Here is a 12,696-nt window from a genome sequence, read left to right on the forward strand (position 1 = left end):
TGGAACGTGACTTTGTAAACGTTTCATGGTCAAACAAGGTCCTCCTCATGAGAAACATCGGACTGTTTGAAGTCTTGAGGGGGAAAACACTGCAGTTCTGTAACCTACGAGTGCCATGTTTTTCACAAAGTTAAAAAATAAAACTTTTTTTTTTACAAATTGACCTGTTTCTTTTTTGCAACATCCAGCACACACTGTACAGTTTAACAATCAATCACATGAAAGTTTTTTTTAAATGTTCACTTTGTGCTGATTTTTATTAACTAATCTACAATACTGTACAACGTAAGTAGATCAGGTTTTCGGACTGAGAGCATGTTACGGATACAGTTGACTGACAAAAACTGCATTAATTCAAAGTACTTCTTGAGCTTATACTTTTTATGATCAGAAACCACAGTGGTGTATGAGTCAGCACTTGAAATGAAAAGAGTTCAGAATAGTCATGAATGAGACTCTAAGAGTCATTGCCAGTACAGATGTTCTTCAATTGAGAAGCTTTTGGAGCCTCAAGTGTTCTTACATGGTTATTTTCAGCATCAATTTCTGCTGTCTATGTCACTAGTTGATTACAAATGATTGGTATCAGAGAAAGGGAGCTTGTATTTGAGGGATTGGGAGCTGTGCATGTGCAGTTTTCAATAGAGAAATCTATTTATAAGAAGACAATGTGTTTCAAACTTCCAGCGTTAAATAAACATATAAAAGTGGGGGCATGCATTACCTATGAAGACAGGTGTATAATCATGTCCACATGATAAACGATGAGATATCATGAAGTTACTGATTCACATCAAAAGCAAAGTGCAGTCTCTGAGACTTGTAACCTACTCCATTCAAAAAATGAGGACTCAAAGAATCCAGTTTCATAACAGTTCAGCTCCACTCGGTTAAGCAGAACTCTGGCCTGGTTGCCAAACCCACAGGAATGAGTCAACCATGAAGCAGTTCACCATTAAAAGACCACTCTGGGACACCGAGCTGCTCAAGATCAGCCTTGTCCGGTTCATTTCAGTTCACTAAAATCCACAGCACTTAATCACACAGACAAATCCAGAAGTTTGTGGTTGATATTGACATGAAATGAATGAGCGGCTGTATTTGTTTTTGCTCTGTGATAAATGCCGTCTCGATAAAGCTGATCAGCAGGGACGAGGCCAGTCAAAGAGAAACACCGCGGTCTCTCAGTTTCTTCAGCTGAACGTCCACACCTCCAGCTCCATGACCCGGAAGTCGTCGGTTTCGGAGAGGCAACAGTTATTGAAGGTGTAGCAGGGGCTGCTATGACCCAGGTACAGATTCTCATCCACCCACAGACCAAAGTGACCACTGCAGAAAAAAGAGACAAATTAGAAATATCTTTTTTGTCTGTCTTTTTATATTCCAGACAGAACAGTCGATAAAACTGAATGCAAGAGAGGAAGTGGTAAAAAAAAAAAAATAGCATTACCTGCCTCCACCAATGGCAAAGGAGTCCAAGTCTCCTTTGATAAAAAAGGAGTTCTCTCCTGTCCATCTAAAGGACTGCAGAGAAAAATAGCACAATTCTCAAACAGAGGATCTACTCTCGTTTTAGTACCATCAATTCAGCTATCAATACCCTTGCCCCAAGTGAATTCATTAGTAATTTATTAATGACTTTCTGACCTTCCACAAAATGCAAAATCTGTGATGTTTAGCAGATTTTTTCCACAAATTGGCTGAACTAACAGAACTACAGTATCACTCTGGGGAGTGTTTTTCGGTGACTTACCTTGACGCGAGGATGCAACATGAAGAGGAAAGTTTCTCCTGTGCCGTAGAACGTCTCACTGAGCTTTAGAGGGTGAGACAGGAAGGCCCCGAATATCTGATGAAGGAAAGTCACAAGAGAGACAGCAACAATAACATAACTATTCCAAAGACACTGCAACATCTATAACTGATATTAGAGATAGCATATATTACGTGTTTTACCTCATCAAGCGCATCCTTAATGACAAGAAGCACAGGGGAGTCTGTGGCACTGAGTTTTCTGTAGAGGGACTTGAGGCTGGCGCCGTGACGGGATGTACTGTAAGCCAGCTGCCAGGTGTGGCCAACTGTCCTGGGGGGAAGCTCCTTACACAGCTGAGAGAAGATGAAAGTAGAGGAGACATTTTTTAATTAACATCGGTAACGAAGGAAGGAACATACATATGAACAGAGATTTTATGGGGATTATCTATAAATCAAAAACAGGCTGCACCACACAAACTAGTTCTGACATTGAGATTTGTCGCTAAACATTTACACATCCTAACTGCCAGGTGTAGCTTACTGTTTAATAGTTGACTGAACTGACAAAGCTAGCTTGTAAATATATACGCTGTATAGAGTAAAAGAGAGTATAACAGGTGATATAGATTTATTTAGCCCAACCTTACATATCATAAAATTCCCTTCTCATACAACAAAAAGGGAAATAAGGAAGAAACCTTATATGGCTTGATTTGATTAAAATGCTGTTTAATAGTGACGTAACCAGTAGCAGGCTTCACTTTCAATCTGCAACTAAATTAGAGCCGGATGATATGGATTTTTAAGACTGATACTGATTTCAGAGGGTAAAAATATATATTGAATATTTAAATCAAAATAGACCTTTTCTTTCTGAATTGTGCACAGATTTTGCACTGATATGACTATGCAAAGGTGGGAAGGCTGCTTTCATACAAACATGACATTATTAAAGAATATTTAAGTTATATTTAGTCATAACTGCATTCACAAACAATTAGCAGAAGGTTAATATATTGCTCTCCCTCCCAAAACTGTTGCTTTTGATTGGGCAGCACTACAGACGTATCCTAGCAACCAATTTATTTTCATTTGTCCAACAGAAATCACAATTAACCCTTTTTGCAGTAAAAAATATGTGATTTTTCAATTTATTATTCATAGTTTTTTTTTATTGCTACAAGTAAGAAAAAAGGGTACATGGAGGAAAATCAGTTCCTAATTTGAATGGTGCAACATGATCTAGAAAATCACTATTTAGAAACTAGCTAGTGGTTACTAGGAACTTTAATAGGAATGACTTACAGTTCTATCAGCACAGATGGGAGATGTGTGTGTAGTTACATACACTACATGTGTGTCACTTACCTCTCTGACATGTGAAGCTTCTAAAATGTGGCTGCTCTCCACAATATTATTGAGTCCGTCAGGCTCCCTGTCGATGACCAGGGTCGGCTTGTCCACGCTCTCTTCCATCAACACCATCTGCAAAAAAAACATTGATGCATTCAAAACAAAATAAAACACACAAAGCCAGTTTGTTATAGAACATCGTGAGGCACCAAAACTCATTTTAATCTTCATTAAGAATCAAATGTTTCACTCTGTTCTTGTCGTCTACTCTCCTGTCAGAATAAAATGAACTCACTCACCTCCCAGTCGTCCCCTGAGCTGCGGTGCCTCTGGAACACTTCTTCGCCCTCGTCATCTTCATCCTCCTCCTCTTCCTCCTCCTCCTCCTCACCTTTGTCCTCAATGAGTACAAACTCCTCTTCGTCACGGTCCACCTCCCTCTCTTCCTCCCCTCCCTCAAGTATACACAGGTCTGGCCGACAGTGTGTAAGGTAGGCATACAGCTCGTCGGAGCTGCGGGTGAAAAGAAAAAGCAGTGGCTCAGATGTGTTTCAATCACAAACAAACCCAACAGCTGCGTCTACATGGCGAGAATAGACTTTACCAGGAGACCTCTGAATGGGACTAATGTGCTTTTATGAATAGATCCTCAAATCAGCTGTTCAACTGTTTTTGATGAAGCTTTTGTAAAGGTTAAGAATTGCAGAAAAGCGCGCAGTTATTCCCCCATTAGTGAAAAATTCTGTCTATGTTTCTTCAACCTCTCCAACCTCTTTCAAAATGGTCACCATTTTAGAGAGATAATATTTGCATAGCTGAAGTTGATGATTTAAGTAAAAGCAGCAATACCAAACTATAAAAACACTTAATTAGAAGAAAGGTTTTACTTCAGTAAAGTATACAAATATTGGAAACTAAGGTGTATTTAAAGTATTAAAAGTAAAAATACTCATTATGCCGGATGAACCCAGTTGGCCTCATGACCCAGCAGTAATTTAATGTTGGTGCTCATTTTAACAGCTTTATGCATTACGTTTTTTATTTATATTTAAATAATACCTCAAATTTATACCTAAAGCCCAGAACAAGGAACTTTAATTTTGTTGTGACGGCCCCTGTGGACAAAAGCAGTAATTTTTCGACCAAATCCGAGCCAGTGGCAGGCATTGAGAATATCATACTCGCCCTTTCACAGTAACTAACTGTTGACAGATTTATTTTTAAAACAGAAACCTTTGGACTTTTACTCTAGTAAAGATAATGTTAATGTTTTTATAATGTTCACTGAGTGACGAGAGTAAGTAAATATTCAACTGAAGTGACCAGTTTGAGTACTCAGGTAGATGGAATATGTTCATTTTAGGCTCAAGTGGAGACCCAAACCTTCCCTTGTCAGCACTGGATGTGTAGAAACGTGTTATAAATTAGGAAATTCAGCCAATAAACACTAGACCTTAACACTGAACACTGTAAACCATTGACAAAAACAAACAAACAAAAAGAGTGCTGAAACTTGTCTGGTCCAACATTGGCAAAGAACATGGCCAGCTATGGTCATACAGTTGGTTGAGGTATGGCTTTGTCGTGGACCATATGTGGCCAGATCTGGACTGTAAGTAGTTGAGATCATTGAGCACATACATTAAACTTCCAGTTTAAATTAGCCTTCTTCCTGCTTTTGGCTCAGCAAGCCGCAACAAAACTGTAGTTTAACAAAAAGTATGAATACACATTGAATTTAAATCAGAAATAAAAATGATAATTATGATTCATTCATTTATTATTTATAATCCTAATGATTTATTAATAATTAATTAATTTATACTCAAAAAGCCAAGAACCTACCACCTTTTGACTCTGGTCAGTGCACCTCTTGACATTTTTTTAAATCTGTCTCTTGCGTTCCATATCTTTAAACCTCCGACCTCCGCCATTAGTTACTGTACCTCTCTTGTGAAAGGGCAAGCCAGGAATCCCTTCTGGGTAAAGTTTTTGCTGAGCCCAGCTGAAGGCCTCCTACACCCTTTTTCTTTCCTGCAGATGGCTGAACCCGCAGCCGCACAAACATCAGACTCCCAGGACTGCCTGTTGATGACCTCCGAGTTAATGAAAATGAAAACATGAAAATAAACCATCTCTCACTTATAATTATAATTCACATTGGTACCTGCACTGTCACTCTTCACAGAGGTCTTCTGTCTTTCATCAGAGTGCAGCAGCTTACTCGCCACCTCTTGACCTCCACAGCAGAAGGTAGCAGCACTGCTCAGGACAGCCACTCCCAGAACGCCTACAGACGCCTCTGACAGCACCTCCAGCGGGCTGCTGTCAAGCTCCCCCTCAGCCACCGCCATGTCTCTGCTCTCTGCCTCCTCTTCCTCCCCAGAAACCTCTTTGGTTAGGCTCAGAGCCAGACTGGATGAGTCTGATGGAGCCACAGGCTCCACAGCTGGCACTGATTCACCCTTTCGGTTTGGGAAGCCGCCTGCTCGCCTTTGAGCGCTTTTCAACTTCTGGAAGATTTTCTTTCCTTTTTTCCTAATAAGAAAAAAAAAACACTTGCATTGACTTTTCAAGTGATCTGTAGTCCGTGTGTGACTTTGCATTGTTTAGGTGCTTTGAATCTTGAATCATTGCTGACCTCTGCTGGGATGTGTTGAAGTGAACATGGGAGATGTCAGAGAAGAAGGAGACAGATGCCAGACTGTCAACAGAGCATGACAGGAGGTATTCCTCACAGCCATGTTCCTTCACCAGAGGATGTGTCTTACACGGGTCAAAGAAGATCTTATTAGAAGTCACCAACAGGATACCTGAAACCACACCCTAACACAGGGAGAGAGGAGATGTTGATGTCAGCCTGCAAATGTCTACGGGTGCAGAGAAGATGAGGCGTTGAGCGCAGTTCACACCCACCTTACGGTCTGTGATGTAGCGACAGAACAGTTTGAGGTACTGCATGGCCTCTGGTCCCTCCCCCTGACAGCACTCTGGTGGCAGAGCCAATAGGCAAAGCTGTCCATCAGGCATCGGCACCGCCTCCACATCCTATCAGCGACACATATTGTATAAACAACAACATGATAAAATAAGAGCGGAATGATTAGTCTACAGCAGTTTGGCAAATTAATTAACCATTTAAGTTCATTTTAAAAGCGAAAATTCCAAAAATGTACTGGTTTTAGCTTGTATATGTAAATATTTGCTGATTTTCTTAGTTTCTTATTATTATTTCTGATTTTAATGTGGAAAATGTACTTGTAGAAAAACACATTAGACACATTATTATTCCAAGCATATTATTTGTATATATGTCTTAATACATGTCCGGAGGGGATCTTTAAATTAAACACAGTGAGAAGTTTGGAGGGGAACTTATCTGGGACAAAAAGACACTGCTTCTTTTTTAGCTTAGGTTTCACATGTCATTCAAAATCTTATTATGAAAGTAACCAGTAATTACAGCTGTCAAACAAATGTAGGGAAGTAAAAAAGTAACAATATTTCCCTCTGGAATATAGTGGAGTTGAATTATATTGTAGCATAATGGAAATACACGTATTAAGTATAGTAAAAGTACCTCAAAACTGTACTCTAATACAGTTCCTACCGCTGCTTATCACTTTTATAACACGTTGTTCAAATAATGCAAAGTTAGTGCTTTGTAAATTTCAGAACGTGCAGTAAGGGCAGCTATTTTTTCTACTCACCAGTAGTTTGTCATATTCTGCCTCTGGTGAAGGGGACTGTGGTTGAGCAGCAAGTATATCTACAGAGTCTGAATCTGCCTCCACCTCTCGCTTCAGTTTGGGATCAGAGTCCGAGTCCAGTTCTGGTTGAGACGATCCTTGACTGGTGTTTTTCCCCTTTGGGACGATCAGCTGCTGCAGAATGGAAGCCATGATAAGAATAGCTCTGACATTGAAACAGATACAACCTAGTGACAGGAGTGACTACTTCCTCTTTCCACAGCCCTGCATGTTATCGGTTCTCTGTGTTTGTTGTCACATCTAAGCTCCATGTGACACATGAGGGTTGTGTATAAGGGGCTGAAATTGATATTTTTACAGCTACAATATATTGCATCAAAATTACAGTGAGTAGAGAAGAGTGCCTATTATCAGTCTGAGATTGCTCACAAGAGTTGAGGTATTGATTGCCTGAATGGAGCAACACACTTCCTGCCTAGGGCTAAACACTAAACACGGAAGTCAAGAGACCGACAGGGGAAAAGGCCTTGTTTTGCATTTCAAATCCAGTCAACGACAGCTGGCAAAAAAAGAAAAAAAAGGGGGTAATTTCCATTATTTTACAGAAGTAATACACACACCACATGTTGTATGCGAACTAATGTGCTAGTTACAGTTGACTCTTACCTCTCTGGGGATGAGGGTAGCAGCAGACGAGGAGGGTAAATTTGCAGAGGAATGTGAGGGACGGTGGCCCATTTTACCTTCTTCTGCTGAGGATGTACCGATACTGTTGAACTGAGATGAGACGCTGAACACCGTGTCCCCGGGGAGACCCTAAAACACAAGAAAATCTTCAGTGGATTGAGTTTGTTTTGCATCCATCTTCTAAACCTGCGATTTGTCTGGCACTCTACCAGCACCCTATGGAAGAAATCTTACTGTTGTGCAAGAGTGAATAAACTCTACTGTTCTTTTTTAGTGCAGGGAAAGACATTAAATGCAATATCGAAGAGCTCTACTAGCCGCTAGTTACAATTATACAATTATTAATAATTAATACAATTATGTAGTCAAATCCATGCAATTTATTGTGCAGATCTCAATGCATGCTTCTACTTTTAATCAGTTTAAACATTCGTGAATCAGATCGGATTGGATGTGAAAACTGTGAATAAAATATATTATTGTTTAAAGCATTGAAACAGTGGGAACAGTCATCCACTGCATCCACTGCATCCATTAACCTAAATTAGATTACTGACGCCTGAGCGTGTGTCTGGACCTGTATGTGTGCGTGCTTGTCTAAGCACAATGTGCTATGCGTGTCTGTACGTATACCGTATGTATGGATGAACATCAACTTTTGTATTTTAAACATGCTGTCCTGAGACTACAAACACAGCTGCTCAGGAGGAAACAAAAGAGGATGTGTAGCTACTTTCAATCAGAGCATACACTCTTACTGAGAGTTCAAAGGTCCAGTGTGTAGGATTAAGTGACATCTAGTGAAAATGCAGAAAAATGCAGGCACCCCTATCTAGAGCCAGTTTTTCCTTTGTCCCTTCTGGGCTACTGTAGAAACCATCATTCTCAAATCATTCTAAGGTAACCAAAACAGAACGATTCCTATATTCAGGTGATTGTACACTAGTCAAAATATAATATATTCCATTTCTGCCAATGGATCCTCCTAAATGTTACACACTGGACTTTTAATCTACCCTCAAAATATTAGAATCACCTCTCATTATAACGCAGTACAATTCAACAGAAACAAAATACATGAAGTTGAATTAACAAATATCTCAAACAAAAACTGAACTGTTGTACTGGCTGCTGTATTAGAGTGCATTAGTTTAAACCCAGTCTAATACCTAATATACCTAATAAACTGGCAACTAAATATATGTGTATTTCTTATGAAATACACATATATGAAATATAATGTTACTAAAATGGTACAAATCCATCAACTTCTAATAGAAGAGTTGCTGACCTAAAGGGAAGAAAAGATGATGATGAACAAGGATGATGTGGTAAGTTTCCGATCAAAGGTCAAACAAATCCAACTAGAGCACTTTTCATATTCATGAAAATACAGAGACCATCGCAAGCAGACAGCAAATTAAAACCCCAGCTGACAAATACCTTTGAATAAACGTCGGAATATGCATTCCTCCGGCTGTATTTGTTGTAGAGGCTCTGAAACAGACTCTGCTTTCCCATGGTGTTCAAGAACGAAACTCTGACAGCTCTGACAGCTCTGACACACAGCTTATCTCTGAACCTTGGACGCTCCTTATCAAACTCATTTAGGACCATACATTTTGAAACTAATTACCAGACGCTAAATGCTCACTCTAGCGAACCTGAGCAGATGATATATAGAGATGCGGCAACAAATCTATCACCTGTCCGTCCAACTTCCCAGTTTTTCTCTTACCTATTCCCACAGCTGAGTTCCTCTGTGCATTCAAGAAGTACAACGGAGTCAAAAACATGTGACTCACCCTGCTGCTTGTGCTGTCATCAGACGGTCCACCCATATGCTCTTGCTTCACTGCAGCATTGTTTAGATCCCATGAAGTCCCTGTGAGCAAAAAAAAAAAAAAAACAATTTCTGTCCAACCTTCTCTGACAAAACATCCTGCGCACTACAGACTTATGAGGAAGCGGAGATTCATCACCACTTCCTAACATGATTAACACCCCACAGCTCATGCTGTCATTCCTCTCTGTATGAAAATAACTTTATGCAAAGACATTACAACAGGCTCAGTGTGAGAATTATAAAATGTAAATTCGAGCTGTTCATCCCACATCCACTTGATGCAAACAGCTTCCTGCCCGGCGAAATCAAACAATGCAGCACCTTGTAGGTAGTACTGCCGCAGTTTGGGATTTCTGATGTGGGGGATGTGGTTGAGAGGCCGGCCTACAGCCGGCTGGTGCTGTCGCTGGCTGCTGGCTGCAGGATTCTGCATCACTCTGGCCTGAGGTTGAGTCTCCCAGGGCGGCTTAGCAAACTGTGGAGGCTGAGAGACACCAGGAGGGAGCTTGGAACCCAGCCTGAGAGGGAACGCAGAGAAAACTGATAAAATGCAGATTTCTTTACCCTTACGCTATATATAAACTAATATTTGATAATCAAAGCAGTTGCATATACATTTTCTGTAGATCGACTTATCATTAATGCACTGATTCAGATTGTGTTATTTTGGACACCAACACAGCCATGGAGGGAAATCAGAAAATCAATACACACATATATTTAAAAGAGATATATAATTGAGTATCACTCCTATGCAGATGATACTAGATGATGATATATCTTTTAAACATGACATTGTTTTCTATTTTGCATGACTGGCTCCTCGTCTGTTAAGTCCACACTCAGAAATGTAGGTGTCAAATTTGACCAGGTACTACGTATTGAAAAGCATGTGAATCTCTAATTCCCTCTTCACCTGGTTTACTATATGTTGGCAAGACATCCCTGGATCATTTAAATGTGGTCTGAAATGCTGCTGCAAATCTCGGGACTGACTGGAGTCCAATCTGGATTTCTTTACACAGGAGCTAAACAAATAAACTTTACTTGCTTTATGTACTTAACTGTAAGTTTATGATGTAATCAGTTGACATTTTCTAATTATAGTTCACTGACACTGAATTAGTGACTAAATCAAAGAACTTTATAGGCAGTAGGTTTTATCTTAATACAGCACACATCTACCATTTCACTGTCTATAAAGCTGCTAGTCTCTGCTACAGGTTCAAACTACAAATTACTATAGTGCTACTGTAAAATACTACCAAAAATAACTTGATTGAATGATTATTTTCTCTATTCATCCATTGTTGTTTGGTTTATAGGATAAAATAGTCAGAAAATAGTGAAAATGACCATCACAGTATCATAGAAACCCAAGCAGACATCTAAAAATGTTTTGTTTTGTCTAACAAACTATCAGAAACCCAAAGATATTTAGGTTAGTTTCACATAGGACAATGTAAAGCAGCAAAAGCACACATTTCAAAAGCTGGAAACAGTGGATTTTTGGGGCATTTCTGTTTGAAAAATGCCTTTATTACGATTTTTCTATTATTAAAATAGCAAATTCTAACAAATTATTCTCTTATAACAAAATTGTAATAACAAAATAATCTGAGTGCAAAGGTCCACGTACTAGTAGTAGCTTTCAACCACATCTTATGAAATGAGATTATTTCTGTACAAATACTTCTGCTCAAGGTCAAGAATGAATGCCAACGCTCAAATATAAATTGTATTCTGGGTGGCTTTTCCCCTTTAATTGCAGGGACTCAAGGATTCATTGTTTAGAGTATTTGAAGTGTGAGTAACTGTATAGAGCAGCATTCACAGTCTGATCGGAGTTATTTACAGGAGAGTGGGAGTTGTCTGCGATGGCCAGGGAAGTGAGTTACTGGCAACATGCTGTAGCTCTCACCCACATGATGCTGTTTTCCTGTCAGTGACAGTGGATGCAAACAGCGAACTGGGAATCATTCCTTTTTGTATTGCAGTGTGACATAATACATGCTTAGCGGTAATCTGGACCCCTTTTTTATTTAATAAATAGAATAATGAAAGACTGAATTGTAGCATGCTTAAATCTGAGAAGTAAATACCAGCCAAACTTGTCACATGTCTGCTTATAGCTTTCCTCTTTATTTTTCTTTCCAGTAATCCATGTATTTAGAGGCCTGACCTGGTCTTGACGTTGCCAAAGTAGCTGGTCTTGGTCTTGTCCCTCTGGGGCTCGTGGTCCATGGCTCCTAGAGTCTCGGGCCTCCTCACAGACTGAGCCATTTTGTGTGTTTCTTTAGAGTGACACTGGCAGTGGGAGCATTTGCAGACGGATGAGAGGCTCAGCTGGCATCCTTCCTCCTCCTTTTATTCCCCATGCCTTCCTTTTTGCCCCAGTTACAGCACCTACACGAGGCAGTAAATCAAAAGCTGACCTTACTAACATCTACGCAGAGGGAGGGGAAAGGGTTGGTAAAAGTTCTACCAGCAGCCTCATGACTCCATAAGGAAGTGAGCTAGACATTTAACAGAGTAATGGAGCAAGGTTCCCAATTCAATTAAAGTGTCAATCAATCCGTGTAATGGAAGCGTGCATGAGTGTGCTTGCAATCAATGTGTCTGCGCCTGTGGCCCAAGGTTGCTGACCAAGTGGGACAAATGAGGTACAGTTTGCACTTATGAAGAGCTTAAGATAAGAGAATATTATTACATATCATTATAATGCTTCTAAAAATCTGATGTTTCTGAAAGCTGTATTTCCTGGCTCTTAGCAGTGCACTGCTGTATTTAAACACTAGAACATGTTCGTGTCATAATACAGGAATGCATCAGGCTACATCCTAATTCTGGCAACTCATGACACATCCCTTTGGGTGGTGACAGCAATAACTGTAATAGCTTATCTCTGTCCTGCATCCTTCAAGAGCTCAGTCACCTGGTTACAAAAATGATCACAATTTGCTTCCTGTGAATGCTGGGAGTGAAATAATCACCGTGGAGGAAGTAAGCATTTTTGACGACATTACAGAATGATCGAGACTGCTGCTATGGCAGAAACAAAATATTACATCAGCAGCTCAGCAGAGATGAAGAACTCATAGGAGCAGCAGGTAAACTGAGCCGTATCTTTACTGACCTGTGTCTTGGCCAGGGATGGAGACGGGTTGCGGTCATATGAGCGCGTCTTCATATTGCAGTGTTATGATGATATCACTGCAGACAACAGTATTCAAGCTCCGCCCAGAGCTTACAGCGCCGCCGCGCCGGTTGTCAAGATAGTTCCTCTCCGGCCGGCACACAGCAGCGAAGGCGGATGTAGACGGGAGGGAAACATCTCGCGTT

General features: G+C 40.2%; 1 protein-coding gene across 2 annotated transcripts; it reads right to left on the reverse strand.

Annotated features, from left to right (window-relative positions):
* Positions 1-225: 225 nt before the first annotated feature.
* On the reverse strand, positions 226-12,617 carry si:ch211-15d5.11 (oxidation resistance protein 1). Of its 2 annotated transcripts, none has more exons than XM_035673772.1 (16): positions 12,491-12,617; positions 11,537-11,760; positions 9,676-9,872; positions 9,314-9,393; positions 7,488-7,637; positions 6,822-6,992; positions 6,028-6,159; positions 5,753-5,937; positions 5,279-5,649; positions 5,058-5,196; positions 3,411-3,624; positions 3,127-3,243; positions 1,957-2,109; positions 1,754-1,849; positions 1,451-1,524; positions 226-1,329 (listed from the first exon to the last, which is right to left on the reverse strand). In XM_035673772.1, exons 2-16 carry the CDS (start codon positions 11,635-11,637, stop codon positions 1,194-1,196), a joined length of 2,316 nt encoding a protein of 771 aa, XP_035529665.1. In that variant the 5' UTR covers positions 11,638-11,760; positions 12,491-12,617; the 3' UTR covers positions 226-1,193. The 2 variants fall into 2 exon arrangements, with proteins under 2 accessions (XP_035529665.1, XP_035529664.1); XM_035673771.1 differs by having other exon boundaries at positions 6,822-6,995.
* Positions 12,618-12,696: the final 79 nt, after the last annotated feature.

The sequence above is a fragment of the Morone saxatilis genome, unplaced genomic scaffold (assembly GCF_004916995.1).
Source record: "Morone saxatilis isolate NCDOM2014 unplaced genomic scaffold, NCSU_SB_2.0 Contig3, whole genome shotgun sequence".
Lineage (NCBI taxonomy): Eukaryota > Metazoa > Chordata > Actinopteri > Moronidae > Morone > Morone saxatilis.

Excerpts from the sequence above, each read along its gene's own strand:
- si:ch211-15d5.11 (XM_035673771.1), bottom strand. The coding sequence starts at position 11,637 with ATGGCTCAGTCTGTGAGGAGGCCCGAGACTCTAGGAGCCATGGACCAC. Across the intron at positions 9,873-11,536 it reads TTTGGCAACGTCAAGACCAG|GCTGGGTTCCAAGCTCCCTC; the intron begins GTCAGGCCTCTA and ends GTTCCCTCTCAG. Across the intron at positions 5,938-6,027 it reads GCTACATCACAGACCGTAAG|GGTGTGGTTTCAGGTATCCT; the intron begins GTGGGTGTGAAC and ends TCCCTGTGTTAG.